Source organism: Canis lupus, chromosome 33, assembly GCF_011100685.1.
Source record: "Canis lupus familiaris isolate Mischka breed German Shepherd chromosome 33, alternate assembly UU_Cfam_GSD_1.0, whole genome shotgun sequence".
In the NCBI taxonomy this organism is placed as follows: domain Eukaryota; kingdom Metazoa; phylum Chordata; class Mammalia; order Carnivora; family Canidae; genus Canis; species Canis lupus.
In genome coordinates, this window is record NC_049254.1 from 30,521,564 (window position 1) to 30,548,705 (window position 27,142).

Here is a 27,142-nt window from a genome sequence, read left to right on the forward strand (position 1 = left end):
GACTGGTAATGGATTTCAGAATAAGAATTAAATTAATGTATTTAATTACATTAGGCATGGCAATATGTCTCTGATAGATAGTAATAGATCTATGTGAAGATAAAGATATATTTCCACTTACGTAGTAGGTTAACATTGAGAAGTAAACCCAAATGGGAGAATAGTGCTTTGTATATAATAAATACACATTTAACTTAAGAATACATAATCAGTGATAATTTGAATGAGGTAATATGTTTAATATTAATAAAGAATCAAGTCTTTGAGAATTTAATAGTATGTAATCATGAGACCGATAAAAACCTGTTCCTTTTATTGTGTATCTCTTACTATAGTTTTGCTTTTAAGATTTCATGTGTGATTGTAACTGAAAACCCTCATGGAAGTATGTTTTTTAAGTATATATGGGAAGAGGGCAGGGAAGTGTGTGTATTGGAGAATACTGAATGCTCATCTTCCATAGTAGTAAATTGGTGTATGTAAAGTAGGAAAACCTAAAAGTGTAGACACAGTATTTATAATTATGGGGGATAGAAAACAAATTTATGAAGGTTAGTACCAGAAGAAATTGCTGACAGGATTGAAATGACTTGCCAATGGAGAGCAAAATGCAAAGTGGGGTAAGGGAAGAGGATGTTGACTCTTGATCTTGAGGTTGTAAGTTGGAGCCCCATATGGGGTATAGAGATTACTTAAAACAATAAAATCTTAAAAAAAAAAAAAAAGTAGAGTAGGGTAATGCTCAAGCTGGGATAAAATGTACTTAGGGACAGCTTTGTAGAGGCAAAAAGCAAACAAAATGAAATGGGTAATGGTAGTAGGGTTTGTGAGCAAATTGAATATACATTTACATAAATTCAAAAGAGCATACCCATCTCTGATCATTTTGAGACTCTTCCAGTTTTAGCTTCTTAACTCACTCATCAGCTATTACTAACTCAAGGTCCCCCCTCACAAAGAGAGGGTGAGGGTACTTAGGATAACTCTGATGGCATTTAAGTTTATCAGCCCTTGAGATCTGTATTTAACATCCATTAAATTTTGTTTTTGTAATTTCCGAAATCTTTTGTTTTCTTGTGTTTATCACATTCAAGATCTAATAATTTTTCAGAGCTGATCTTAAAACTTTCCAGGCTCTTTATTTTTTAAATATTTATTTATATAAAAAAATATTTATTTATTTGAGAGGGAGAGAACCCCAAGCAGACTCCACACTGAGCAGGGAGCACTGAGCCACGTGTGGGGCTCAACCCCATGATCCTGAGATCATGATCTCAGCCAAAACCCGGAGTCCAAGGCTTAACCAACTGAGCCACCCAGGCACCCCTACAGGCTCTTTAAAAGACACAACAACTTTGCCTTTCTACTTAGTTCCTTTTTTCTTCTGTCTTAAAAAAAATTCTGTTATAGTGGCAGCAGCTAGGTGGTGCAGTCGATTAAACATTGGACCCTTAGTTTCTGCTCAGGTGGTGATCTCGAGCTTTTGAGATCCAGCCCTGGGCTCAACTCTGCGCTCAGTGCAGAGTCTGCATAAGATTTCTCTTCCCCGGGATCCCTGGGTGGCGCAGCGGTTTGGCGCCTGCCTTTAGCCCAGGGCGCGATCCTGGAGACCCGGGATTGAATCCCACATCGGGCTCCCGGTGCATGGAGCCTGCTTCTCCCTCTGCCTGTGTCTCTGCCTCTCTCTCTCTCTCTCTCTCTCTGTGTGACTATCATAAATAAATTTTAAAAATTAAAAAAAAAAAGATTTCTCTTCCCCTCTCTCTAATAAATAAATAAATCTTAAGGGGGAAAAAAAAAGAAGAAAAGAAATCTTTGCCAAACTAGAGGTCAAAGATACTTTCATATGTTTTACTAAAAGTTTAGTTTAAATCTTTGAACTATCTAGATTTGGTTTTTATGTTTCTGTAAAGAGAGATCCATATTCACTTTTTTCAAAAAACCAGTGTCCCATACCTTTCATTGAAACTTTGATCATTTCCCCACTGACCTGCAATACTAGCTATTATCTATCAGGTTTCCTCATAAGCCAGGATCTACTTATGTGTTCTCTACTTTATTGCATTGGCTGACTTGTCCCTGAGCTAATACTGTACTGCCTTAATTACTATAGCCTGTAATTCTTAATACCTAAGAGAGAAAATCTGTGAAGTTTTTCTTTATGATCTTTGGCCCTTTGCTCTTCTCTATACATTTGAGAATTTATCATGTACTTTTTTTTTTTTTTTCATGTACTTTTTTTTTAAAAAACCTGTTGATGAGGCAGCCCCGGTGGCTCAGTGGTTTAGCGCTGCCTGCAGCCCAGGGCGTGATCCTGGAGACCCAGGATCAAGTCCCATGTCGGGCTCCCTGCATGGAGCCTGCTTCTCCCTCTGCCTGTGTCTCTCCCTCTCCCCCCCACCTCTCTCTCTCTCTGCCTAAATAAATAAAAATCTTAAAAAAAAAAAAAAAACCTGTTGATATTTTGGTTAGAATTATATACAGCCTTGTAGTTGAGAGAACACCTGCAGAGTCACTTTGTATAGCCTAGATGGAGGGAGAGAAAGAGAAAGAGAGCTGGAATGTTTGGAGGAATGGGTGCTCCTTAATTCCTCTCATTCCCTGGGGCTCTTCCCTCCCTTCCCAACCCAGCCTCCCACACTTACTGTTCCTTCCTGCAAGCTGACATCTCTGAGGTAACTGTAACCTGAAGCTTTGAGAAGTAGGAGAGGGGTCCCCTGTGTGTGGGTATGCACATTCATGCTTAAATGAACACAGAGATCTACCTGCTTAACCACCCTCAACATTTCTGAACTGGCATTCTCCTGCCTCCATCCTGAGCAGCTGTTCCTCTCCTTAGTCTTAACTGAATTGCTTTTCATCTTTAGACATTTCTCACTGATTCTGTTCTATGATAAATAGATTTGTCCTAAAAGGAAAGGGCTATACAGTATGTGGTTAGTCTATCATCTTCAAAAATGAGTCTAGAAGGGAAAAAATTGTATTTTTATTTTAAGAAATAAAAATTACCCTAAGATTTTTGCCATCTCTAATATAAAACCTGATCTAGAGATACTCATTTTATTGTACTGAAATATACATCCCTATTCCTGTCCTTACTAACAGACAGCGAATGTTTTCATTAAAAAAAAAAAAAAGACCATCTTCAGTTATTCATTATTGGTTTATCAATGTTACTGGAAGAGTTAAGAAAATTAGAAATTAAAAAAATAATAAAAAATAATAAAAAATAAAAGAAAATTAGAAATTATACTTTTTATGACAAGTTGATTGAGCAAATCTTTTCACATTTTGATATATATGTATCATCTGTACCCTGTGAGTGATCAAAGATAGGGATAAACAAAGCAGATGGTGTCCCTGCTCTCAGGACACTAACCAATAAAATTACGAACTATGTAAAGTGGTAATATGGATAGTGTAAGACATCTGTCCTATCTGGGAAGGCTTCCTAAAGAAGTGACAGTAGAGCTGGAGACTAAAGAATAAATAAATGAAAATAGTTAGGAGGATTTTAATAGTTAAAAATATGTGTTCTGTGCCTAGAAAAGAGTTTCGGTGGCCCAGCTCCAGGAGGGATCATAGCACATTTATGGAGCTGAGTACAGTCCAGTGTGACTTGAAAGCAGGGAAGGGGAAAGAATAATAGTGTAGCGTGTGGAGGAAACCACAGACAGGAGAAGAAGCTAAATAGGTAGGCAGGGAAGGGAGTAGGTCATAATGGGCCTTGTATTCCATGCTACAGGGCTCAGATTTTATCCTGTTTCCTAGGGAACCATTTCAGAACTTTAAATTGGGGAAAGACCTGGACACATTTCTGTCTTAAATAAGAGAAACTAGCAGCTATATAGAAAGTAGGTATTGTTGGAGGCCTAAGACTAAAAATGGAAACTAGTTAGGATTTTGCAGTAGTCCAGGTGAGAAATGGCTTAACAAGTCCAGTAGGTTTGTCAGTAAAAATGGCAGTGAGCCACTGTCTTGGCTTATTTTTTAAAAGCTCTATTTAGTCAGCATTGAATGGTATAGTACTTGTTAACCAAGTATGTTATGCACCTTCACTTCTGGTTAGTGATGAAGATGACAGAACTGAAAATATCCCTTCTGATCTAAATATCAAATTCTGAGATTAATAAGAGTGGCCCATACCTATTTTTCCTACTTTTTAGAGAATACCCTTCTTTGTGATGAAACAAAAAGTTTCATTAATTTGAAGCTGTTTTGGGTCAAAATAACAAGGGAGTAATCAGTAATCACTGATTCTGTTAGAGTAGAAATAGAAGAGTCTTCCTTTTAAAGAGATGGGGGTTTTTTAGCCTTAGATTCTAGCTGAAATGTAGCCAAAAAGATGGTGGCCTTAAAGAACGTGGCAGTGTCATACCTAACGATTCTTTTTAAGCACATGACTTAAGGGCCTCACCTCTTAGCTGAAAGTTGCTGCCTGCCTGCTTGTTTTGTTGTCTGATGAAGTTGGAAAGTGGTTCCAAGAATCTTTTTTTCTCCCTTCTCGCACATTGTTTGATTTGAGACATGTTTCACCATCTTTTTGTTTTAGGTATTTTTTTTAATATCCCTTTCCTTTCCTAAGACAACTAACATACAAGGAATATTTGTATGTATCTGTGTGTGTTACATAAAAACAAATGGGATTACATAGATTTTCAGATACTGGGTCATTTCCTTTATAGTGAACTGTTGTATATCAATGTGTATCAAGTTCTGCTTAATCATTTTTACTTCTTTTACTTTTTATTCTGTACTCTTAATATATGTGAAACTTTCTTCAATACATCTTTTTTTTTTTTTAAGATTTTATTTATTTATTCATGAGAGGCACAGAGAGAGGCAGAGACATACAGGCAGAGGGAGAAACAGGCTCCTCAATCAGGAGCCTGATGTGGGATTCAATCCTCAGACTGGGATCACACCCTGAGCCAAAGGCAGATAGATGCTCAACTGCTGAGCTACCCAGGCATCCCCCAATATACGTTTCTAAACTCAGCATTCCTAGGTTGAAAATGTGGCTGGGCCTTAGACACAGATGGAACCAGGAATTCTCTTGCTGTATATCTTGTCTGTTTCTGTGTTACCTTTATTATTATTATTTTTTTTAATTTCAGACTTTTTTTTCTCTGTATGTTAGGAAACAACCCTCAACACTTCACTTCTTGGGGTTTATATCTTATAACTCCATTCACTAGTGAAAGACTGATTCTCAAGACGTTAATTCTGGCTTAGTTTAGGTATTCACTCCTAAACCAATCTAATTGCCTGGGAATTGGAACAATGGCTGACCTGGCTTGAATTTCATGCCTACCTTGGACCAGTCATCTATAATCAAGGTCATTTAATAAAATAGTATCTTTGCCAACCATATGTATATCAGAAGTGGAATACTGAGCAGGTTTTTTTTTTTTTTTTTTTTAAAGAAGAGGAAATGAGTACTTTTATAATGCATGAAGTTGTTTTTCTGTCATCAGTTCAGAGCCATATAAAAAGTAAACTATTAGTTTATAGTTGGTTAATAAATATTTCCTCTATGCAGGATACTGAGTTATGAGTCTAGGGACTTCTAAAGAATCTTCTAAAAGAGAAGTAGAGAGCATGATATCAGAACACTCATAGTGTAGTTGAAAATGAGCAGTTATTTTTGATAGATGGAATTGTGCATTTCAGTAGAGATGGCAAAATTTATACTAGGTTTAACAGTTGCATTTCCCTCTGCTCCTTGCCACACCTAATGCACCCTGCCCACTTACCATAGTCAGATCTCTTGTAAATAAATATGTATCGAAGAAACCTAGAAAGGAGATGGACATTAGTCACAAATTTATCCTCACTAGTCAAAAAAAATAGTATGCTTCCCACTAGTGCTAGGTCAGTAGCATCTTGTAAACAGAGAGTGGTGCGGTGTACAGTAACATTCCAACTGTAGATATGCAGACCTATCAAAGAACATGACTTTTAGCTTTTATATTAGGAGAATTTAAGCAGATTGACAGCATAGCAAACTGACCACATGCCTCTATTTGCTATCCCTATCCCTCCTCAGACCCAAGTAAAATAACAAATTTTCTTTTAATATCATAAGAGCAAAGAAAATAGAAGGGACATAGTATACAAGAGATTTCAGTACATACTTGAAAGATAGAAGGGTGGAAAAGTGGCAACTGACTGAACAGATGAGGACCTATCCACTTGCATATGCAAATGGGAATGTCTGTGAGAAGTGAACAATTTTCCTTGTAAAAATCTCAGAGGCTTAGGGTTTAGAGACATACAACATCACGTGTGTGTGTGGTGGAGTGGGGGAGATATATAATACACAGGCTGAAAAGGGGGAGGAATTAGTTGAAAATCTGTGTAGGAGGAATCAGAAGCCCCTTAGGACCCCTTCTTTACCCCATGTAGCCAATGAAAATGTTTTTAAGTCCCATCCTCAGGTAGAAAAAAAGAACAAACTGATGTTTATTTGTATTCAAGGAGAAATTAAACCAAGAAGCCCCTCATTCTTGTCAGAGGAGTCACCAGAATAAGGCAGATTCCTTAACTGTAGGAAACAAACTGAGGGTTATTTGAAGGGAGGTAGGTGGGGGATGGGATAACTGGTTGATGGACATTAAGGAGGACACTTGATATAATGAGCACTGAGTATTATATGTGGTGGATGGTTAATGAATCACTGAATTCTGAAACTGAAAAAAGAAAAGAAGGGCAGATTCAATGCAAGTTAACATTAAATTTGTTTCCTCTAACCTGCTTTCAGAATACTTGTAGCTTGACTCAAAGCCCTCAGACTAGAGATTGGAAGATTTTTCTCTGGATAAACAGAATGCTCTGAAAAAAAATACTTTAGGTACCCCACCCCCCACCCATCTTTAATGAAAAGGCTGATATATCTCTCAGTTAACTTTTTAATATTCCTCTGTATGGGGATGCCCAGGTGGCTCAGCGACTTAGTGCTGCCTTTGGCCCGGGGCGTGATCCTGGAGACCTGGGATCAAGTCCCACGTCGGGCTCCTTGCATGGATCCTGCTTCTCCCTCTGCCTGCATCTCTGCCTCTCTCTCTCTCTCTGTCATGAATAAATAAATAAATAAAATCTTTAAAAAACAAATATTCCTCTGTATGAATATATAGCAAAGAATTACCAGACATTTGAGAAAACCCTTGCTGTAATAGAAGAGAGTACAAAACAACAGAGGATAAAAAGGAATTAGAACAGACAATGTAGGGTGAAGAAAACCAATCTATACACACAAACTGTGTAATCTTCAAAGAGAAGATCACTGGCATCCATGAAACAAGGAAAGTATTGTCAGAACGATCAGAAGCAATGAGAAATAATTCTTAGGAAGTCAACATTTAATATTACCAAAACAAAAGATATCAATAGGGATCCCTGGGTGGCGCAGCGGTTTGGCGCCTGCCTTTGGTCCAGGGCACGATCCTGGAGACCCGGGATCGAATCCCACATCAGGCTCCCGGTGCATGGAGCCTGCTTCTCCCTCTGCCTGTGTCTCTGCCTCTCTCTCCCTCTCTCTGTGTGACTATCATAAATAAATAAAAATTTAAAAAAAAAAAAAAAAAAAAAAAAAAAGATATCAATAGGTGGAAGATTGGAAGACAATCAAGAAAATTCTCCCAGATTATTAAACAAAACTACAAAGATGGAAAATATGAGAGGAAATATATGATATGCTGATAAAACTTAATGAACGAATAAAATAATCTAAGAAATGATAGAACAAATTTCCCATATCTGAAGAATATGATTTCCAAATGGAAGGGATTCACTGAATCTTCATCACAATGAAAGAGTAAAGACCACATCAAATCATATCATCCTGAAATTTCATAATACCACAGATATGACAGCAAAACCTATTATATTTCCAGTCAAGATGGAGTAACAGGAGGGCACCCCGGGTGGCTCAGCGGTTTAGCACCGCCTTCAGCCCAGGGCCTGATCCTGGAGACCCGGAATCAAGTCACACGTCAGACTCCCTGCATGGAGCCTGCTTCTCCCTCTGCCTGTGTCTCTGCCTGCCTCTCTCTCTCTCTCTCTCTCCTCTCATGAATAAATAAATAGAATCTTTAAAAAAAAAAAAAAAGAAAAAAGATGGAGTAACAGGGACTAGAAAGAAAAAAGATGGAGTAACAGGGACTAGATTTTGCCCTTCCAATTGAAAGAACTAAAACACTGGGGAAAAATAAAGCAATGGTTTTCATGATGTTGTATATCAGAAATAAAGGAAATCCATCCCAAGAGATGGAAAACAATTGAGGGGAGTCCTACAATTGACCTAGCTTACTGCTTGGAATGAGTTGCCAGGTTGCAGCACAGGGAGGGACAATTAGGTCGTCTCCTAGAGCTAAGAAAGAGAGCTGGAATTTGGGTGACGTCAAGGCAGCTAGTTTGTATACACACAGAGAGAAAAATCTGTAGAGGTCTCCCTTGAGTGTTCAGTAGCACATGTATGTGAGAATAACTACCCAGACTGGAAAAGGAACCACTGGGAATGATGAGAGGAAACTATCTGCAATGCTCACACAGGGCACAGGATATTTCCTATTCCCACCATTCAGAATAAGAATCATAGAATAGAGACCTTTCCTCCGAATTGGGGCAGAATTAGCTCTAGATTAAATGTTGCTCCAATATTGCCTAACAAAACTTTAATACCTAACGCGCCAACTGTTTCTAAATTTGTTTCTCCCCTCTATGAGTAAACAGCTAAGAATCACCTATCTGTGTCTCAGAACAAAGCTCACCAATGTTTATAGGAATACAAAAATATCTAGCAATTACCAAGGAACAGTTTTCAGTGTCTGGCATCCATTCAGTATTTTCCAGGCATGCAAAGACCCATAATGAGTAAAATCAGTCAATTGGAATCAATCCAGAAGTGATACAGTTGATAGAATTAGTAGGCAAGGACATTAAAATGGTGAAATGATTGTATTCCATATGAAGAACCCAAAGGAACGATTCAGCATATTTAGAAGTAATGCTGGAAGATAGAAAAAAGAACAAATCAAAATTCTAGATTTCGAAAATACAATGGACAAGATTAACAGTAAATTAGGCATTTTAGAAGAAAAGATAAGTGAATTTGAAGACCATAGAAACCATGTAAAATGAAACTTAGAAGAAAAAAAACAGAAACAAAAATGAATGGCTATGGGACAAATTGCATGCAGACGTAATAAAACTGTAATTGAAGTTTCCAAAAAATGGGAAGGGGAAATGTTTAAAAAAAAAACTTTTTTTTTAAAAAGCTGAAAACTTTACAAATTTAATGAAAGCTGTAAAGCCATAGATTCAAGAAGTTCAGTGAATTCCAAGCACAAGAAACGTGATGAAAACTACAACCACAGCACATAATCAAATTGTTTAAAACAGGTGATAAAGAGAAAAAAATTTTTTAAAATTTTTATTTATTTATGATAGTCACACAGAGAGAGGCAGAGACATAGGCAGAGGGAGAAGCAAGCTCCATGCACCGGGAGCCCGATGTGAGATTCGATCCCGGGTCTCCAGGATTGCGCCCTGGGTCAAAGGCAGGTGCCAAACTGCTGCGCCACCCAGGGATCCCGATAAAGAGAAAATTTTAAAAGCTTTCAGACCTTTGGCTCAATTTTCTTGAACCTAAAACTGCTCTAAAAAATCGATTAAAAAACAAAAAAGCTTATTTTTGTAAGCCCAAAAATAAGCTGCCAGAAAGAAAAGACACATTACCTAAAAGGAACAAAATATGACAGTGGACTTCATGGAAGTAACAGTGCATCATAGAAGAAGGAATATCTTTAAAGTACTAAAAGAGGGGCACCTGGATGGCTTGGTCAGTTAAGCATCTGTTTTCCACTCAGGTCATGATCCCAGAGTCCTGGGATAGAGCCCCTCTCAAGCCCCTGGGCTGGAGGGCTCCCTGCTCAGCAGGGAGTCTGCTCCTCCCCCTCCCTCTGCTCCTCCCCCTGCTTGTGCTCTCACTCTCCCAAATAAACAAATAAAATCTTTTAAAAAATTTTTTAAAGTATTGAAAGGAAGACTCTTATCAACTTAGAATTCTGTATCTTGTGAACATATCTCAAAAATGAAGGGGAAACAAAGATTTTTAAATGTATAAAGGCTGAAAGAATTTTTCAGCAGCAGACCTGCCCTATAAGAAATATTAAACCAAATATTTCAGGCAGAAGGAAAATGTTGTCAGAGGAAAATGTAGATCTGCATAAAGAAATGAAAATCAGGGATCCCTGGGTGGCGCAGCGGTTTGGCGCCTGCCTTTGGCCCAGGGCGCGATCCCGGAGACCCGGGATCGGGTCCCGCGTCGGGCTCCCGGTGCGTGGAGCCTGCTTCTCCCTCTGCCTGTGTCTCTGCGCCTCTCTCTCTCTCTCTGTGTGTGTAACTATCATAAATAAATAAAAATTAAAAAAAAAAGAAAGAAATGAAAATCACTAAAAATGGTAAAATGTTTTTCCCAATCTAAATCTCTAAAAAACATCCAGTTTTTAAGAAATGAAGTCCCTATTTAAGAAGTGAAGTCCTGTGATATGTTCTATCACATAGATGAACCTCAAAAATAAGTAAAGGGATACCTGGGTCGCTCAGCAGTTTAGTGCCTGCCTTTGGCCCAGGGTGTGACCCTGGAGTCCCGGGATCCAGTCCCACATTGGGCTCCCTGCATGGAGCCTGCTTCTCCCTCTGCCTGTGTCTCTGCCCCTCTCTGTGTGTCTCTCATGAATAAATAAATAAAATCTTTTTTTAAGCCATTTACAAAAGACTGCGTGTTGTGTGGCCCTATTTATATGAAATGGCCAGAATAGACAAATGTGTGGTGAAGGAAGATTAGTGGTTACGCAGAGCTTGGGAGGGGAGAGGAAACAATGAGGAGCGATTGCTAATGAGTACAAGGTTGCTTTTAGGGATGATGAAAATGTCCACAGTTAGGTTGTGGTAATGGTTACACAACTCTCTCTGTATATTAAAACTCAGATGAACTTTATGGTATATAAAGAATTATTGCTTAAACGACAAAGGAGATAAAAGGGGAATTATAAAAAATACTTTTAATCCAAAGGAAAAAAAGAGGAAAATGTAAACAAAGAATAGAGACCATTAGAAAACAATGGAATGGCTAGTTTAAACCCAGCTACATCAGGGGCTCCTGGGTGGCTCAATTGGTTGAGTGTCCGACTCTTGATCTCAGCTCAGGTCTTGATCTCAGGGTTGTGAGTTCAAGCCCTGAATTGGGCTCTACACTGAGGGTGGAGCCTACTGAAAGAGAGGAAAGAGAGAGAGAGGGAGGGAGGGAGGAGGAAGGAAGGAAAAAGAAAAAGTAAGTCCAGCTATGTCAATAATCACATTAAATGTAACTGATCTAGGCACCCCAATTAAAAAGCAGAGGTTATTAGATTACTAATCATATGCTATTTATAAAAATCCACTTTAAAAACATAAAACCAAGAAATAGGTCAAATAACAGGATTTTTGTTAAGCATACTAACAGTGAAAAGAAACCTGGACTGGCTAAAATCAGATAAAATAGATTTTGGAGCAAAAAATATTACTCTAAATATTTAAGGGATAAAGGTAAGGAATAGGTTATTTTATAATGGTAATAAGGTCAGTTCATGAAGAGGAAATAATAGAAGTAAACATTTGTACACTTAATACTAGAGCTTTAAAATACATGAAATAAAAACAGATACAGTTTTAAGGAGAAATAGATAAATCCCATTATAGTTGGAGATTCCAGTATACTTCTCTCAGTAATTGGTAGAGCCAGTAGACAGAAAATTGCTGAAACTATCAATCAACTCTGACCAGTTGACATTATAGCACATTCCACCTTGAGAATATACTTTTTTAAGTGAACATGGAACACTTAACTGAGATCACATTCTAGGGAGATTTTTAAAAGTCTAATAAATTTAGAAGAATTCAAATCACACAAAGTATATTGTATGACCACAATGTAATTAAATTAAAAATTAACAGAAAAATCTCTGGAAATATTCAGGGGAAAAAACACACTTCCAAATAAATGAAGAAATCAAAAAGATATTAGGAAGTATATTAAATGGAATGAAAATGAAAATTCACAGCATCAATATCTGTATGATGCTGCTAAGGCAGTACTTAGAAGAAAATTTATAGTATGAGAAGAGAAAAAGATTTTAAGTCAACGACTTAAGCAAAGCCATCTTAATAATCTAGAAAGGAAGAGCAAATGAGATTGAATGTATGGAAGAAAAGAACAAAATTCAAAGTGAAGATCAATACAATAAAAAGAAAAATCAGTGAAACCACAAGCTGATTTATTGAGAATATCAGTAAAATGGATAAACCTAGGCAAAGTGAAATGGGGGGGGGCGGGGAGAAGCCACAAATTATCAGTATTAAGAATGAAAGAGGGGGGAATCCATGGGTGGCTCAGCGGTTTAGCGCCTGCCTTTGGCCCAGGGTGTGATCCTGGAGTCCTGGGATCGAGTCCCGCGTCGGGCTCCCTGCATGGAGCCTGCTTCTCCCTCTGCTTGTGTCTCTGCTTCTCTCTCTCTCTCTCTCTCTCTCTCTCTCTCTCATGAATAAATAAATAACTAAAATCTTTAAAAAAAGAATGAAAGGCGCCTGGGTGCCTCAGTTGATTAAGCATCTGCCTCCAGCTCAGGTCATGATCCTGAAGTCCTGAGATCAAGCCCCACATCAGTTGCTCTGCTCAGCGGGGATCCTGCTTCTCCCTCTCCCTCTGCCTGCCACTCTGCCTGCTTATGCTCTCTTTATATCAAAGAAAGAAAAAAGAAAAGAAAAGTGGCATTTTTACAGATATTAAAAATGATAAGGTAACAAATTCAACACATTAGATAAAGTAGGAAAATTTCTTGAAAGACAAGTTTTCAAAATTCATTCAAGAAGAAATAACCTAAAAACACTACATCTCTAGGAAAATTTAGTTTGTAGTTAACAACCTTCCACAAAGAAACAGACCCATACAGCTCCATTGGTGAGTTGTACCAAACATTTAAGGAAGAACTATCAACGGTTCTACATAATCTTCCAGAAAATTGAATGGAAAGGAATACTTCCCAATTTACTTTATGAGATCAGTGTTACCCTGATACCACAACCAAAGACATTACAAAAAAGAAAGCTAGATACCAATATTTCTCATCAATATAGATGTAAAATCTTAGCAAGATTTTAGCAATTAGGGATCCCTGGGTGGCGCAGCGGTTTGGCGCCTGCCTTTGGCCCAGGGCGCGATCCTGGAGACCCGGGATCGAGTCCCACGTCGGGCTCCCGGTGCATGGAGCCTGCTTCTCCCTCTGCCTGCGTCTCTGCCTCTCTCTCTCTCTCTCTCTGTGTGACTATCATAAATAAATAGAAATTAAAAAAAAAAAAAGATTTTAGCAATTAGAATCTCACTGTATATGAAAGGGGGAATAGTACACAGTGACCAAGTGGTTTTCATTTCAGGAATGCAAGGTTGGTGTAACATTTGGAAGTTAATCAGTATAATTTATTATATTAACAATATAAGAAAGATAAAATGTATGTTCACCTCATTAGTTGTAGAAAAAGCATTTAACAAAATCTGTATTCCTTTCTGATAAAAACATTCAGCAAACGTGAAATACAAAGAAAAGCCTTTAACCTGATAAAGAACATCTTTGAAAAACTTACACTAGCATCAAATTTAATAGTAAAAAAAAAAAAAAAAAAGGCTTTTCCCTTTAAGATCCAAAAAAATGCAAAGATTTTTCTTCTCACTGCTTTTATTCAGTAGTGTGCTAGAGGTTGTAGCCAGTGAAGTAAGGCAAGAAAAAGATATGAAGGGAATTCAGAATGAGATAGAAGTAAACCTTTATTCACAAAAAAATATGATTGAATTTTTATATGAAATCTTGTGATAGCTACAAAGAAGCTGCTGGAGCTAAAAAAGATAAAGTAAGATTTCAGTATATCGGTATCAGGAATCAGTTGTGTTTCTCTATACCATCAATGGGCAGTTGAGAACCAGGGCACATGAGTGGCCTAGTGAGTTAAGTGTCTGCCTTTGTCTCAGATCATGATCTCAGGGTCCTGGGATCAAGCCCCATATCAGGCTCTCTGCCTAGCAGAGAGCCTGCTTCTCCCACTCCTTCAGTCTGTTGCTACTCCTGCTTGTGCTCTCCCTCTGTCAAATAAATAAATAAAATCTTAAAAAAGAAAAAGTTGAAAACCAAATTTAAAAAGCGGTACCATTTGCAGGGGACCTGGCTGGCTCAGTCAGTAGAGCATATTACTCTTTGGGGTCATGAGTTTGAGCCTCCTTTTAGGTAGAGTTTATTTAAAAAAAAAAAAAAAGTGACCCCCCCCCCCAGACCAAGTGCTTTTACATAGAATATTTTTAACTGGTAAAACATATCATATTTAACCAGAAAACCTTTCCAAAGTTCAATAATTGCTAGTACTTTGCATTCTAAAAACTAGAACACTCCCTACCTGTTTTGACATTAAAGCCACCAATACCTAAAGTTGTATAATAAATAAAGAAGCAAATGCAAAACCAATTGCAACAGAAATTTTGAAATACCGAGGCAGAAATTTGACAAAAGCAGTGACAGATCTGTAGAGTGGTAACTATAAAATATTGCTGATAGAAGTTTTAAAAGACCTGAATAAATGGAGACATTCACTGTGTTCATGGATTAGAAAGCTCAGTATTTTTTAAAAGATTTTTATTATTTATTTATTCATGAGAGACAGAGAGGAGTGGGGAGGGGGCAAAGACAGGCAGAGGGAGAAGCAGGCTCCACACAGGAAGCCCAATATGAGACTCAATCTTGGGACTCTAGGATCACGTCCTAGGCCAAAGGCAGGTGCTAAACCACTGAGCCACCCAGGTGTCCTGAAAGCTCACTATTGTTAAAAAATCAGTTCTCCCTAAATTGATCTATAGATTCAATATAATTCCAATCAAAATCTCAGCAAAGGACCTAGGGTAGTCAAACAGCTTTGAAAAAGGAAAAAATTATAAGGCTTATATTATGTGGTTTCAATGCTTATTTTTAAACTACAACTGTCAAGGCAGGCTCGTATTTGGCATAAAGATAAATTATTGCAACAAGGTTATGCATCTAGAAATAGACACAGGCATAGATGGACAATTGATTTTGATTTTCAGCAGTAGTTCAAAATGGCATTGACCTGAATAGCAGCACTGGAAGTTAGAAGTTCTGAGGTGGGGAAACATTTTCAACCTAAATATGTATATATATGGTCAAGAAGTATCAAGGGGTAAACCAGAAAGAAGAAAACAAAATATCCAGAAAATAGATTCTAGCAAGGGTAGAAGGAATGTCCTAGAACAACTGTGAAGCCTAGGCATAAACTACTGCAGATTAGAACAGGAGGATCTGAGAGCAAGGAGGATCTGAGAGCAAGGCGGAGGTGTGGGAGGGTATGGCCAGGGGACTTGAAGCATCTAGTGGGGCAGAGAGGAACAAATGTTTTTGAATTACAGAGAATATTATTGATGTGTGTCAGAAATGTAGCAAAAATAATTGGTAGAACCATGGAAAAACAAGGCTTAAGATGTAGCAGTTATTTTTAATAAAAAGAGGAAGGACTAGAGTTGTTAAAGAAAGATGGCATGCTCATTGTAAACTTTGTCTATACAGTCTATATTATCTACATGGTCATAGTAATGTAAGTTGTTCTTTTGGGATGAATATAGCCAAATGGAAATAGAATCTGATAGACTTTGTTTTCCAGATTGCTCAGTATGGAAAGTATAGGCCTCTGTTTATGAGAACCAGTGTTCTAAAGAGCTATCTCTTCTGTCCTGTGCTCTTTTATTCAGTCCTGGTGCAGGGTCAGTCCAGGTACCTCTTTAATCAGGACACAGTTGTGGTTGTCCCCACCCCTGCTTGAAGACAGAATAGGTTACTTTACTTTTATCGGTTTCCTATAAGCCAGTGTCTTTTACGGGGAAATCTCTTCTAGAATAATTTTTTCCTAATTAATTTTGGAGAAACATGATTATGAGTAACTTTATTATTAATCTTGTTTAAATAGAATGATTCTTTTTTTTCATGCCCTTTAGGAAGTAAGAAGAAAGAAAAGGAACGGCCAGAAATTTCTCCTCCATCTGATTTTGAGCATACCATCCATGTTGGCTTTGATGCGGTTACGGGAGAATTTACTGTAAGTTTACCCAGTTGGGACTCCTTTATGTATTAGCACTCAAAACTTCCCTTGTAATATTGTTTCAAGTTAACTTTTCTGTCTACATGTTAACTGTGAATTCTTAGTGCTTTTCTCTTACAAAGGGGTTGTGGTTTGCTATATCTTTGTCTTAGGGAGATGAGCCCATTAGTTAAAATAATGCAAAACAGATTTAGCAAAATAGACCATTAGAAAAAGAAGACCTTTTACAATGTAGTCAAGCCTATAATTGATTGGCTTGTATTTTTATGTATTTTGTCATTTACCTCTGGAAGTTGATTTTATTGGAGCGACTCAAAACAACTAATTTCTGACTGTCTTTTTGTTAGGGCATGCCAGAACAGTGGGCTCGATTATTACAGACCTCCAATATCACCAAACTAGAGCAAAAGAAGAATCCTCAGGCTGTGCTGGATGTCTTAAAGTTCTATGACTCCAACACAGTGAAGCAGAAATACCTGAGCTTTACTCCTACTGGTAAGACGTCATACAATGGTAAAAGGCTGATTCAAATGGAATTGCAGTATTGTCATAAAAAGAATGTCTCTGGAAAAATAAAAAGCTAAGCTATGGTCTTTGTCTTTATTCTTGCCCCTTTGTAGATCTGCCTTTTGTAAACTGATTGGGGTAGAATTCAGAGTCTGGGGAGTATATTAATCTCTTAGTTTTGCCAAAAGTGGGTGTTTTCGCCTTCTGTTTGGTTTGTGTGTGTGTGTGTGTGTCACTGCTTTGGAATGACTCCCAACAATGGAAGAGAAAGGCACATCATGATTTTTAGGCATGTTCAAATTAGAAATACATTTATTTTTAGTAGGACAGGAGGATTGTTTGCTATATTAAATACACAGACTTTAAAAGTAAAAAAATGCTTAAGTCCACTCAAAACTTGAAACTTATCAAATATATAAACATAAAATAAGCATTAGAACTAAAAGATTTTATACCTTTGAATTAGGGTATCATTAGATAAGAATTGAAGTATAGTAGTTTTTTAAAAATAATTTATGTGTTCAAATCAGGATCAGAATAAAGTCCGTACATGATAGTTGACTGCTGTACTCTTGAATCTCTTTTGATGCTCAGGCTCCCTCACACAGATCCTTTAAAGATTTTATGTATTTATTCATGAGAGACACAGAAAGAGAGAGAGGCAGAGACACAGGCAGAGGGAGAAGCAGGCTGCGTGCAGGGAGCCCGATGTGGGACTTGATCCTGGGATCCTGGGACTACGGCCTGAGCCAAAGGCAGACACTCAACTGCTGAGCCACCCAGGCATCCCCCCAGGGTATCTTTTAATATGTTTCTTTGACCCCTAAAATCATACGTGTAGTTTTAATTAATTGTACATAATTTGGGATCCCTGGGTGGCGCAGCGGTTTAGCGCCTGCCTTTGGCCCAGGGCGCGATCCTGGAGGCCCAGGATCAAATCCCACGTCGGGCTCCCGGTGCATGGAGCCTGCTTCTCCCTCTGCCTGTGTCTCTGCCTCTCTCTCTCTCTCTCTGTGTGACTATCATAAATAAATAAAAATAAAAAAAAAATTGTACGTAATTTGATTGCATTTTCACAGAAATAAGGTCTTTGCTCAAGGAAGAAATAAAGACCACTTGGCCAAATGATCTTGACTTTTTAACTTAGATCTTGACCTTTACATCCTTAGCAAAAGATCAGACTCATCCCTAAAGCCTTTGTGTTTGTTAGTAAGTCTGTGTAAATTAGTATTTTTTTAAGTCAATGTTTGACCCAGAAAATGGTATATTCTTTTCACCCTATTTAAATATTGCATACTTAATATATATGTTAGTTATATTAAATATGTACCTTTAATAAAACTATATATTATTTGTGTAAATACCTATATATTTATATTATATAAGTAATGTTTTATGTTGTTTTAATATACATGTTAAATAATATTAATATAGCCATAAGTTATAGTTATATTAATATTATTTAACATATATTATATATGTATAAAAATGTAAAAGTCTCTGGGCCTTTTGAAAAGTAAAAAAAAAAAACAAAACTTGCTCTTCTAAACTCCAGAATGAATATTTTGATATTTAGTCTTTATGAACTATGTTTTGCCTTTAGGAATATGCTTTTTTACTGATCAAAATTTATGTTAAGAATTTTCCTTTGCACAATTACCATTGTCTGAATAGTTGCCTTGAAATATAGTTCACATGCTATAAAATTCATTCATTTGAAGTATACAAGTCAATGATTTTTGGTAAATCTAGAGTTCCATTAAGATTTGAGATTTGGTAGCACAATCTTGAATAAATTCTTATTTGAATACTGATATTATCATTTTTCTCAAGATTTGCTTCATCCTAAAATGAAAGCAAAGAACATTTACTTGCTCTGCATTGTATTTTCTTCCCCTTAATATATAGAAGTTGTTTTTATTTTTTGAGTTGTTGACTTAGCATTATTTTCTGTTTCATATTCAGAGAAAGATGGCTTCCCTTCTGGAACACCCGCAGTAAGTTAATATATTACTTCTTATAGCTCTTGTTCTAACTTAAGTTACCCAAAACGAATCTCACTTTTGCTTTTTTAAAAGATTTTATCTATTTATTCATGAGAGACACATAGAGAGGCAGAAACATAGGCAGAGGGAGAAGCAGGCTCCATGCGTGGAGCCTGATGTGGGACTCATCCCGGAACCCCGGGGTCATGCCCTGAGCTGAAGGCAGATGCTCAACCGCTGAGCCACCTAGGCATCCTCAGATCTCAGTTTTTATTTTGCTTTCTAAAATTAATTATAGTCATCTTATAAGTCATGCTTATAAGCTAGCCACCTGATTAAGCGGATAAGAGAAGCCATGTTAAGTAAACAGAATTTCCTCAATTAGGAAGAAACAATCTCCTTGAGTTATATGAAGACAAAATGTGGTAATATGTAAAGTACCCACCTAGCACACATCTGGTATATAATAAGCTCTGTGTAAAAGTTAACATCTTCTTTTATTTTAATTTAATTTTTTTAAAGATTTTATTTATTTATTTATTTATTTAGTTATTCATTCATTCATTCATTCATTCATTCATTCATGAGAGACACAGAGAGAGGCAGAGACACAGGCAGAGAGAGAAGCAGGCTCCATGCAGGAAGCCCAACGTGGGACTCGATCCCGGGATTCCAGGATCACGCCCTGAGCCAAAGGCAGACACTCAACTGCTGAGCCACCCAGGCATCCTGAGTTTTTAGTCTTAACAAATAAAATAATTGCTTCCTTTTAGGGCTTGTTTAAGGAGCATAAAATTCTCATATAAAAGTTATAAATTGGGGATCCCTGGGTGGCGCAGCGGTTTGGCGCCTGCGTTTGGCCCAGGGCGCGATCCTGGAGACCCGGGATCGATCCCACGTTAGGCTCCCGGTGCATGGAGCCTGCTTCTCCCTCTGCCTATGTCTCTGCCTCTCTCTCTCTCTCTCTCTCTGTGTGACTATCATAAATAAATTAAAATAAATAAATAAATAAAAATTTTTAAAAAATTTTTAAAAAAAGTTATAAATTGGGCAGCCCTGCTAGCTCAGCGGTTTAGCGCCTTCTACAGCCCAGGGCATGATCCTGGAGACCCAGGCTCCCTGCATGGAGGCTGCTTCTCCCTCTCCCTGTGTCTCTGCCTCTCTCTCTCTCTCACTGTGTGTCTCTAATAAATAAATAAAATCTTTAAAAAAAAAGTTATAAATTTTCTCTTAAGAAAATTTGATATTTGTACAGCCCCAGTGGCACAGCAGTTTAGCGCCACCTGCAGCCCAGGGTGTGATCCTGGAGACCCCGGGTCGAGTCCCATATTGGGCTCCCTGCATGGAGCCTGCTTCTCCCTCTGCCTGTGTCTCTGCCCCTCTCTCTCTTTGTGTGTCTCTCATGAATAAATAAAATCTTTTAAAAAATTGATATTTACTGTAAACATTTATTTTATAAACTTTTCTATAAGTTATAGAATTACCTTTATTTTTAAAAGATTAGATTAGAACCAAAGAGATTTTATTGTTTTAAAATGAGCTACTAAAGAAATACATTTTTTCAAGTATGTTAAAAAAGAGAGAATCCTATTTTAATGTATCATTATATTTGACTTGTCTTCCTTACTTTGTTCATGTGATGAATGTAGCTGAGTGCCAAGGGTTCAGAAACAGCAGCAGTAGTAGCAGAGGAAGATGATGATGATGAAGAGGCTGCTCCTCCTGTTATTGCCCCACGACCGGATCATACAAAATCAGTGCGTGACTGATTAGTAATTGGGCTGTGGGTATCTTAGTAATTGGGCTGTGGGTATCTGGGCACGTGAGTTTTTTAAAAACAGCAATCTGTATTTAACTTCCAGTAGTTAATTTTCAAAATCCTTCAGTGTGGGGAAATTTGACGAGAAGATCTTTACCTAAAAATCATTCATCAAAAAACTAGTTTTTTTGAAAATTAAAGTTAAATGACTTCCTTAAAAGTTAAAATGGTTACCTCATTGTTTTTTCTTTCTATATTACACCTTCTCTTCCAGAGAATTCATCTATTTGGCTTTCTCTGTTTATCTCAATGCAGATAACTACTATATCTAAAACTTAAATCTGGGATTCCTGGGTGGCTCGGCAGTTTGGCACCTGCCTCTGGCCCAGGGCGCGATCCTGCAGTCCCGGGATTGAGTCCCACATTGGGCTCCCTGCATGGAGCCTGCTTCTCCCTCTGCCTGAGTCTCTGCCTCTCTCTCTCTCTCTCTCTCTCTCTGTGTGTGTGCGTCTATCATAAATAAATAAATAAATCTTTTTAAAAAAATAATATAAAATAAAACTTAAATCTTACTTCTCACCCAAATTGTGTATATAATCTCCCAGATTACATTTCTCTTAAAGCCCTGGTGTCATTCAAGAGGCTTCTGAGAGTGAAATTCCCAACTGGCTAGGGGAGAATTTAAAAAATATAATAACCTTAGATAGAGACAGGAAGAGTCTTGTCTCTTACCCTGTGCCAATACAAGGAAAGGGGGAGAAGGTTCTGTGTGGTAGAATGCTGGCACAGTAAGCAGGAAGGGCTCTGAGGCCTGCCGCTAGGTCGTGATCTAATGAGAGAGAAGGGCTGTTTTCCTCTTTTACCTCCTAGAAGTGGCTGTTTACAATGAAATGGTAGAAATCATCTTTGCGTATAAGTTTCTATGGGAATTAATAGTTAATTCTTGCAGAATGAGTTTGTAAGTTCTCCTTCCATTTCTATTCTTTGGAATAGTTTGAGAAGAATAGGTTTTAACTCTTCTTTAAATAGCTGATAAAATTCCCCTGGGAAGCCATCTGGTCCTGAACTTTTGTTTGTTGGGAGATTTTTTTTATTACTGATTCAGTTTCTTTGCTGCTTTTGTATTTGTTCAAATTTTGAATTTTTCTTGTTTCAATATTTTTTTCTATCTCAGTTTTGATAGTTTATAGGGTTCTAGGACTTTATCCATTTTTTCCAGATTGAACAATTTGTTGGCATAGAATTTTTCATAATTTTCTCTTAGAATTCTTTTATTTCTGTCATGTTGGCTGTGGTCTATCCTCTCTCTTTCATGATTTTATTTATTTGGATATTTTTCTTTTCTTTCTGATATATCTGTCTAGAGGCTTATCAATTTTATTAATTTTGTCTGAGATTCAGCTTCTAGTTTCATGGGTTTGTTCTGCTGAGCTTTTTTCCACATCAATGTGATTTATTTTTGTTCTAATTTCATTATTTCCCTTCTGCTGGTTGTAGACTTTACTTGATGTTCCTTTTTCAACTCCTTTAGGTGTAAGTTTAGATTTTTTTTTAAGACTTTTTTTTGCTTCCTGAGGTAGGCCTGTGTTGCTATGCATTTTCTTCTTATGGCCACTTTTGATGCATCCAAAAGGTTTTTGATGGCCCTGTTTCCATTTTCCATTGTTTCCATGTGTTTTTTATTTTCTTTTTTCATTTCTTGGTTAATCTGTTCATTCTTTAGTAGGATGTTCTTTAACCTCCATGTATTTGTGGTCTTCCAAAATTGTTCTTATGATTGATTTCAAGTTTCATAGCATTGTGGTCTGAAAAATATGCAATTTTTTTTGTATATGAACATTATGGTTTCCATAATTTTGTTCATTTCTCTTTTGTAGTAAGAACATGATTTTTACTTTTTGTACTTTTTGCTTCATTGCTAGCATATCATTGGTTAAACTTAAATTTCATTCACAGATCTGCTATTTTGCTAGACAGACTTTTAAAATCTATATATCATGTGTTAAAGAAAAGTGTTTCACACTTTTCTTACTTATTCTTCTTAGTTACAAGGCTTTTATAAGAGAAGTCTGAAAATATGCTCATTCTTTAGAACATTGGAGAAAAGTAGTTTTGGTTAAAAATCAAAGAACTGAATAGTATGCCAGTAAGAATGTCTAAAAATATTTTTCCTCAGATCTCAATAATTAACTATCTCTCTGCAGATTTATACACGGTCTGTAATTGACCCTATTCCTGCACCAGTTGGTGATTCTAATGTTGATAGCGGTGCCAAGTCTTCTGACAAACAGAAAAAGAAGACCAAAATGACAGATGAAGAGATTATGGAAAAATTAAGTATGTTGCCTACATTTACATTATTCTTAATTGTTAATAGCTCTTGAAACATTTAGCTCAGATGGATTTTAATTTATACCTTATGTTTTGACTTAAGACATAAATAATAACTGGTTTCCTTTTAGGAACAATTGGTTCAATTAAAATCTGGTTAATGTTGTGATTAGATTAGAACCAGTGAGATTTTATCATTTTGAAACAAGCTATTAAAGAAATACGTGTTTTTAAGTATATTAAAAAAGAGTTCTATTTTAATATGTTATTATATTTGACTTGTCTTCCTTACTTTATGTGATTATATTCTGATTTGCTTGTTCATCATTTTTAACTCTTGAGTAATGTTTTTGCAGTGGTCAGTACCATCTGGAGCAATACTTTTTTCCAAACGGCCAAATCTAAGGGTCATGGTTAGAAACCTTATCAAAGGAAGTTGGTATATATTTAACTATACTTATAGCTTCTCAATATGAGAATACAAAAAGTCCCCAAATAACTAAACAATATGGCCTTCCTGTATAGATATATGATGTGTTTTTTTTTTTCCCTCTTCTCATCCATCAACTCTCATTGGCCTGAATCAACCATTGGAAATAACGAACACATGGTACCAGAGAGAGGGTAGCAATAATATCTGATTATAAATCTACAGCAACTGTAAAGAACACTGACATAGAGGGATCAAGGAAAAATATTACAGTTAGAGTGGCTGTAGGCCAGAAATTGGGTACCTATATAAAATTGGAATATTTGTATGAGTTTCCTTGATATAATCATATCTCCTTTTACCTTGAGTAAGTAACAACTTAGTGAGGTTTTCTCATGTTTTGGCTTACTGGTAATAAAAACATATTAAGTTACAGTTTTATATTCCAAATCCTAATTATAAAACAGCTTCTTAGTTATGACTGTGAACTTTCCTAAAACAGATGTTTGATTAGTTCATACTAAAGTAATCTTTATAGAAATAAGTGATTTCCAAAATATATTGGAAGATAGAAGGTATATGGGAAGAGTCAGGCCATTTAGGGTTATTCATTTGGATATCATTTATTTATTATTTCTGATAGTAAGTAGTTTCCTAACTTACCATTAATTTAATACTGAAATCAGTGTAGTATGAAAAGTAGAATGACCAATCTATCCTTCCCCAGAAATGTCCCAATTAAGACTAAACATCCCACATCCTTTATTCTCAGGCACACTTACAGTTGGTCATTTTTAAAGTGTGTTTATTTTGAAAAGGTGAGAGGATAATTAAGACATTAGTTAGGAGGTCTAACCTCATGGAAATAATATGTCTTCTTGCTTCTGATATTTTCTTATTAAGTTTCATTAGTGTTCTGTTTGAAACATACATGATTTTTGAAACTTAACATTGGTTTTGAAAACCAATGTTCTAAGATCAGTAGAGTTTATTAAAAAGGAATAATTAGGGCAGCCCCTGTGGCGCAGTAGTTTAGCGCTGCCTGCAGCCTGGGGTGTGATCCTGGAGGCCTGGGATCGAGACCCACGTCGGGCTCCCAGCGTGGAGCCTGCTTCTCCCTCTGCCTGTGTCTCTGCCTCTCTCTCTCTCTCTCTCTCTCTCTATGTGTGTGTGTGTCTCTATGAATAAATAAATAAAAATCTTAAAAAAAAAAAAAAAAAGGGAAGAATGAGCTTAGCCCAAGTGGCTCAGTGGTTTAGCACCGCCTTCAGCTCCAGGGCATGATCCTGGAGTTCCGGGATCGAGTCCCATGTCGGACTCCCTGCATGGAGCCTGCTTCTCCCTCTGCCTGTGTCTTTGCCTCTCTCTCTCAATCTCTCTCTCTCTCTCTTTGTCTCTCATGAATAAATATATAAAATCTTTTAAAAATAATAAAAATAAAACAATAAAATAAGGGCAGCCCTGGTGGCCCAGTGGTTTAGCGCCGCCTTCGGCCCAGGGTGTGATCCTGGAGACCCAGGATCAATGCCGCGTGGGGCTCCCTGCATGGAGCCTGCTTCTCCCTCTGCCTTTGTGTCTGTCTCTCTCTCTCTCTCTCCTTCTCTCCTCTCTCTCTCTTTCTCTGTGTCTGTCATGAATAAATAAAATCTTTTTAAAAAAATAAAAATAAAATAAAAGGAATAATGATAGAATTAGTTTACAGCTTTAAAATGCTTGGCTGTGCTTCCAACTTTTTGTTGTTTTTTGTTTAAAATAGGAACTATTGTGAGCATAGGTGACCCTAAGAAAAAATACACAAGATACGAAAAAATTGGGCAAGGGTAAGTATTTGTGACTATACTACACAGTATATAATAATCTCTGGGTGTACAGTATAGTATGATGTCTCTTCTGCCTGTTGACATTGAGCAGTTATGGCATTCTATGAGTGGTATTCTTGGATCTATATAAATACATGATGCCTTTCTACATACTATAAAAAAAAAAAACTACTGATGAGCAGTTCTTGTTCTTTCTTAAATGTTATTTCCCATTGGTGGTTAAGAGATTAGATGGGAAAATTGCCCATCAAATATATTTAAAAGACAATAAGAACATTTACTACAAGATGATAGGTAATAAAAGCATGTATTTAATCACATCATTGAGTATTGATTTTTGAGTCTACTGATCTTCTAATTTTATCCAGTAATTTGTATTTTTAAACTACACTTTCTTTCTGTTGCCTGGGAGCAAATGAACATATTGAATTTTTAATGTTATTAATCTCTGGAAAGTATTCTCTGCATTTAGAAGGAGAGCTTGAGTCTTTTTTGAACACCTCCTTAAGAATTTCTTTCTAAAAACTAAATTTAATGGGTCTCCTGGATAACTCAGTCACTTAAGCATCTGACTCTTGATTTCCGCTCAGGTCATGATCTCAGGGTTGTGAGATCAGCCCCTCATCAGGCTCCTTGCTGGATATGCAGCCTACTTAAAAGATTGTCTTTCGGGCAGCCCCAGTGGCGCAGCGGTTTAGCGCCGCCTGCAGCCCGGGATGTGATCCTGGAGACCCAGGATCGAGTCCCATGTCAGGCTTCCTGCAGGGAGCGTGCTTCTCCCTCTGCCTGTGTCTCTGCCTCTCTCTTTGCTCTCTCTGAATGAATAAATACATAAATCTTAAAAAAAAAAAAAAAAAAAGCAAGATTGTCTTTCTCTGGGCAGCTGAATGGCTCGGTTGAGTATCTGCCTTCAGCTCAGGTCATGATCCCGGAGTCCTAGGATCCAGCTTGAGCTCCACGTTGGGCTCCCTGCTCAGCAGGAAGTCTGCTTCTTCCCCTGCCCCTCACCCTGATTGTGCTCTCTTTCACTCTCTCTCAAATAAATAAATAAAACCTTAAAAAAAGATCTCCCTCTCTCTCTGCCCCTCCTCCCACTTCTACCTCTCTTTAAAAAAAAAGAAAACTAAATTTAGTTGCATCAATGGTTTAATAACAAAAATTGAAAATCAATATTCTTGAGCATGATAATGGATAAATTATAATATATTGAATAATACAAATAATAATTATGAGTAAACAAGCATAAGACCTATTCCAAATCTAATGTTGAATTTAAAAAACAAATAGCAAAAAATAAAATAAAATAAATAATTAGAAAGCAAATCGCAGAAAAATACATAAAATGAAACTGTTTATAAGAAGTTTAAAAGTTATGTTGAATATATTTTATAGTGATATACACCTATGTCCTTAATAGTTAAAGTGTAGACAAATTCATGGAAAGGATATGTATCATCTACAAAATAAACACCAAATACAGGTTACTTTTGAGAAGAGGGATGGATACCTTGGGAAAGCACATACAAGGACTTCAAATTTATTTGTTGCTCTTTGTTTCTTAAGCAGGGAAATGGATCCAGGAGTATAACATTTTTCTTCCCTTTATCTTTTTTCTACAGTTCTGTAGGTATGATATTTATGACAAATTTCTAACATAAACTTTGGCCACAAGGATTGCCTTTTTCTTTAAGTCTTACATGTTCTTTAATTCTTTTCCAGTTGTTCTAGGTATAAAGTTTTCAGATATATAAATGATAGTGATTTAGAAACCTTAAATCTGGTTATGTCTTTTTTCCCCTAGGGCTTCTGGTACAGTTTTCACTGCTACTGATGTGGCATTGGGACAGGAGGTAGCTACTTTTTCATACTTCTGGGTGTTACCATTAGCTTTTAGTATAGGAGGAAACTAGATAAACCTGTGAATAATCAATAGGAATCTTTTTTTTTTCTTTTTCAGTTGAATTTGTTGAAATACTCTTATGTATTTTATAATACCTTTCTTAATGAGAAAAAAAGAAGGAATTATGCATTGAGTTTCATAAATAAGCATATATTTAAAAAATTATTTTCTCAGCTTGGAATGCAAAGAGGATTATTTCCTGGCATTGGGATGACCTTGGGT

At 36.8% G+C, this 27,142-nt stretch overlaps 1 protein-coding gene across 3 annotated transcripts in view; it reads left to right on the forward strand.

Moving 5' to 3' along the window:
* The window catches only part of PAK2 (p21 (RAC1) activated kinase 2), an 89,532-nt gene that overhangs the window by 48,047 nt on the left and 14,343 nt on the right, over nt 1-27,142 (forward strand). For all 3 annotated transcript variants that reach the window (XR_005383423.1, XM_038583165.1, XM_038583166.1), the window contains 7 exons: nt 16,085-16,185; nt 16,536-16,683; nt 18,661-18,692; nt 20,330-20,437; nt 22,644-22,776; nt 24,957-25,020; nt 26,822-26,870. Coding sequence is in view for 2 of the 3 variants with exons in the window: in XM_038583165.1 (XP_038439093.1) it covers nt 16,085-16,185; nt 16,536-16,683; nt 18,661-18,692; nt 20,330-20,437; nt 22,644-22,776; nt 24,957-25,020; nt 26,822-26,870 (635 nt within the window). In the remaining variant the exon portion in view is untranslated. The remainder of the gene's footprint in view (nt 1-16,084; nt 16,186-16,535; nt 16,684-18,660; nt 18,693-20,329; nt 20,438-22,643; nt 22,777-24,956; nt 25,021-26,821; nt 26,871-27,142) is intronic.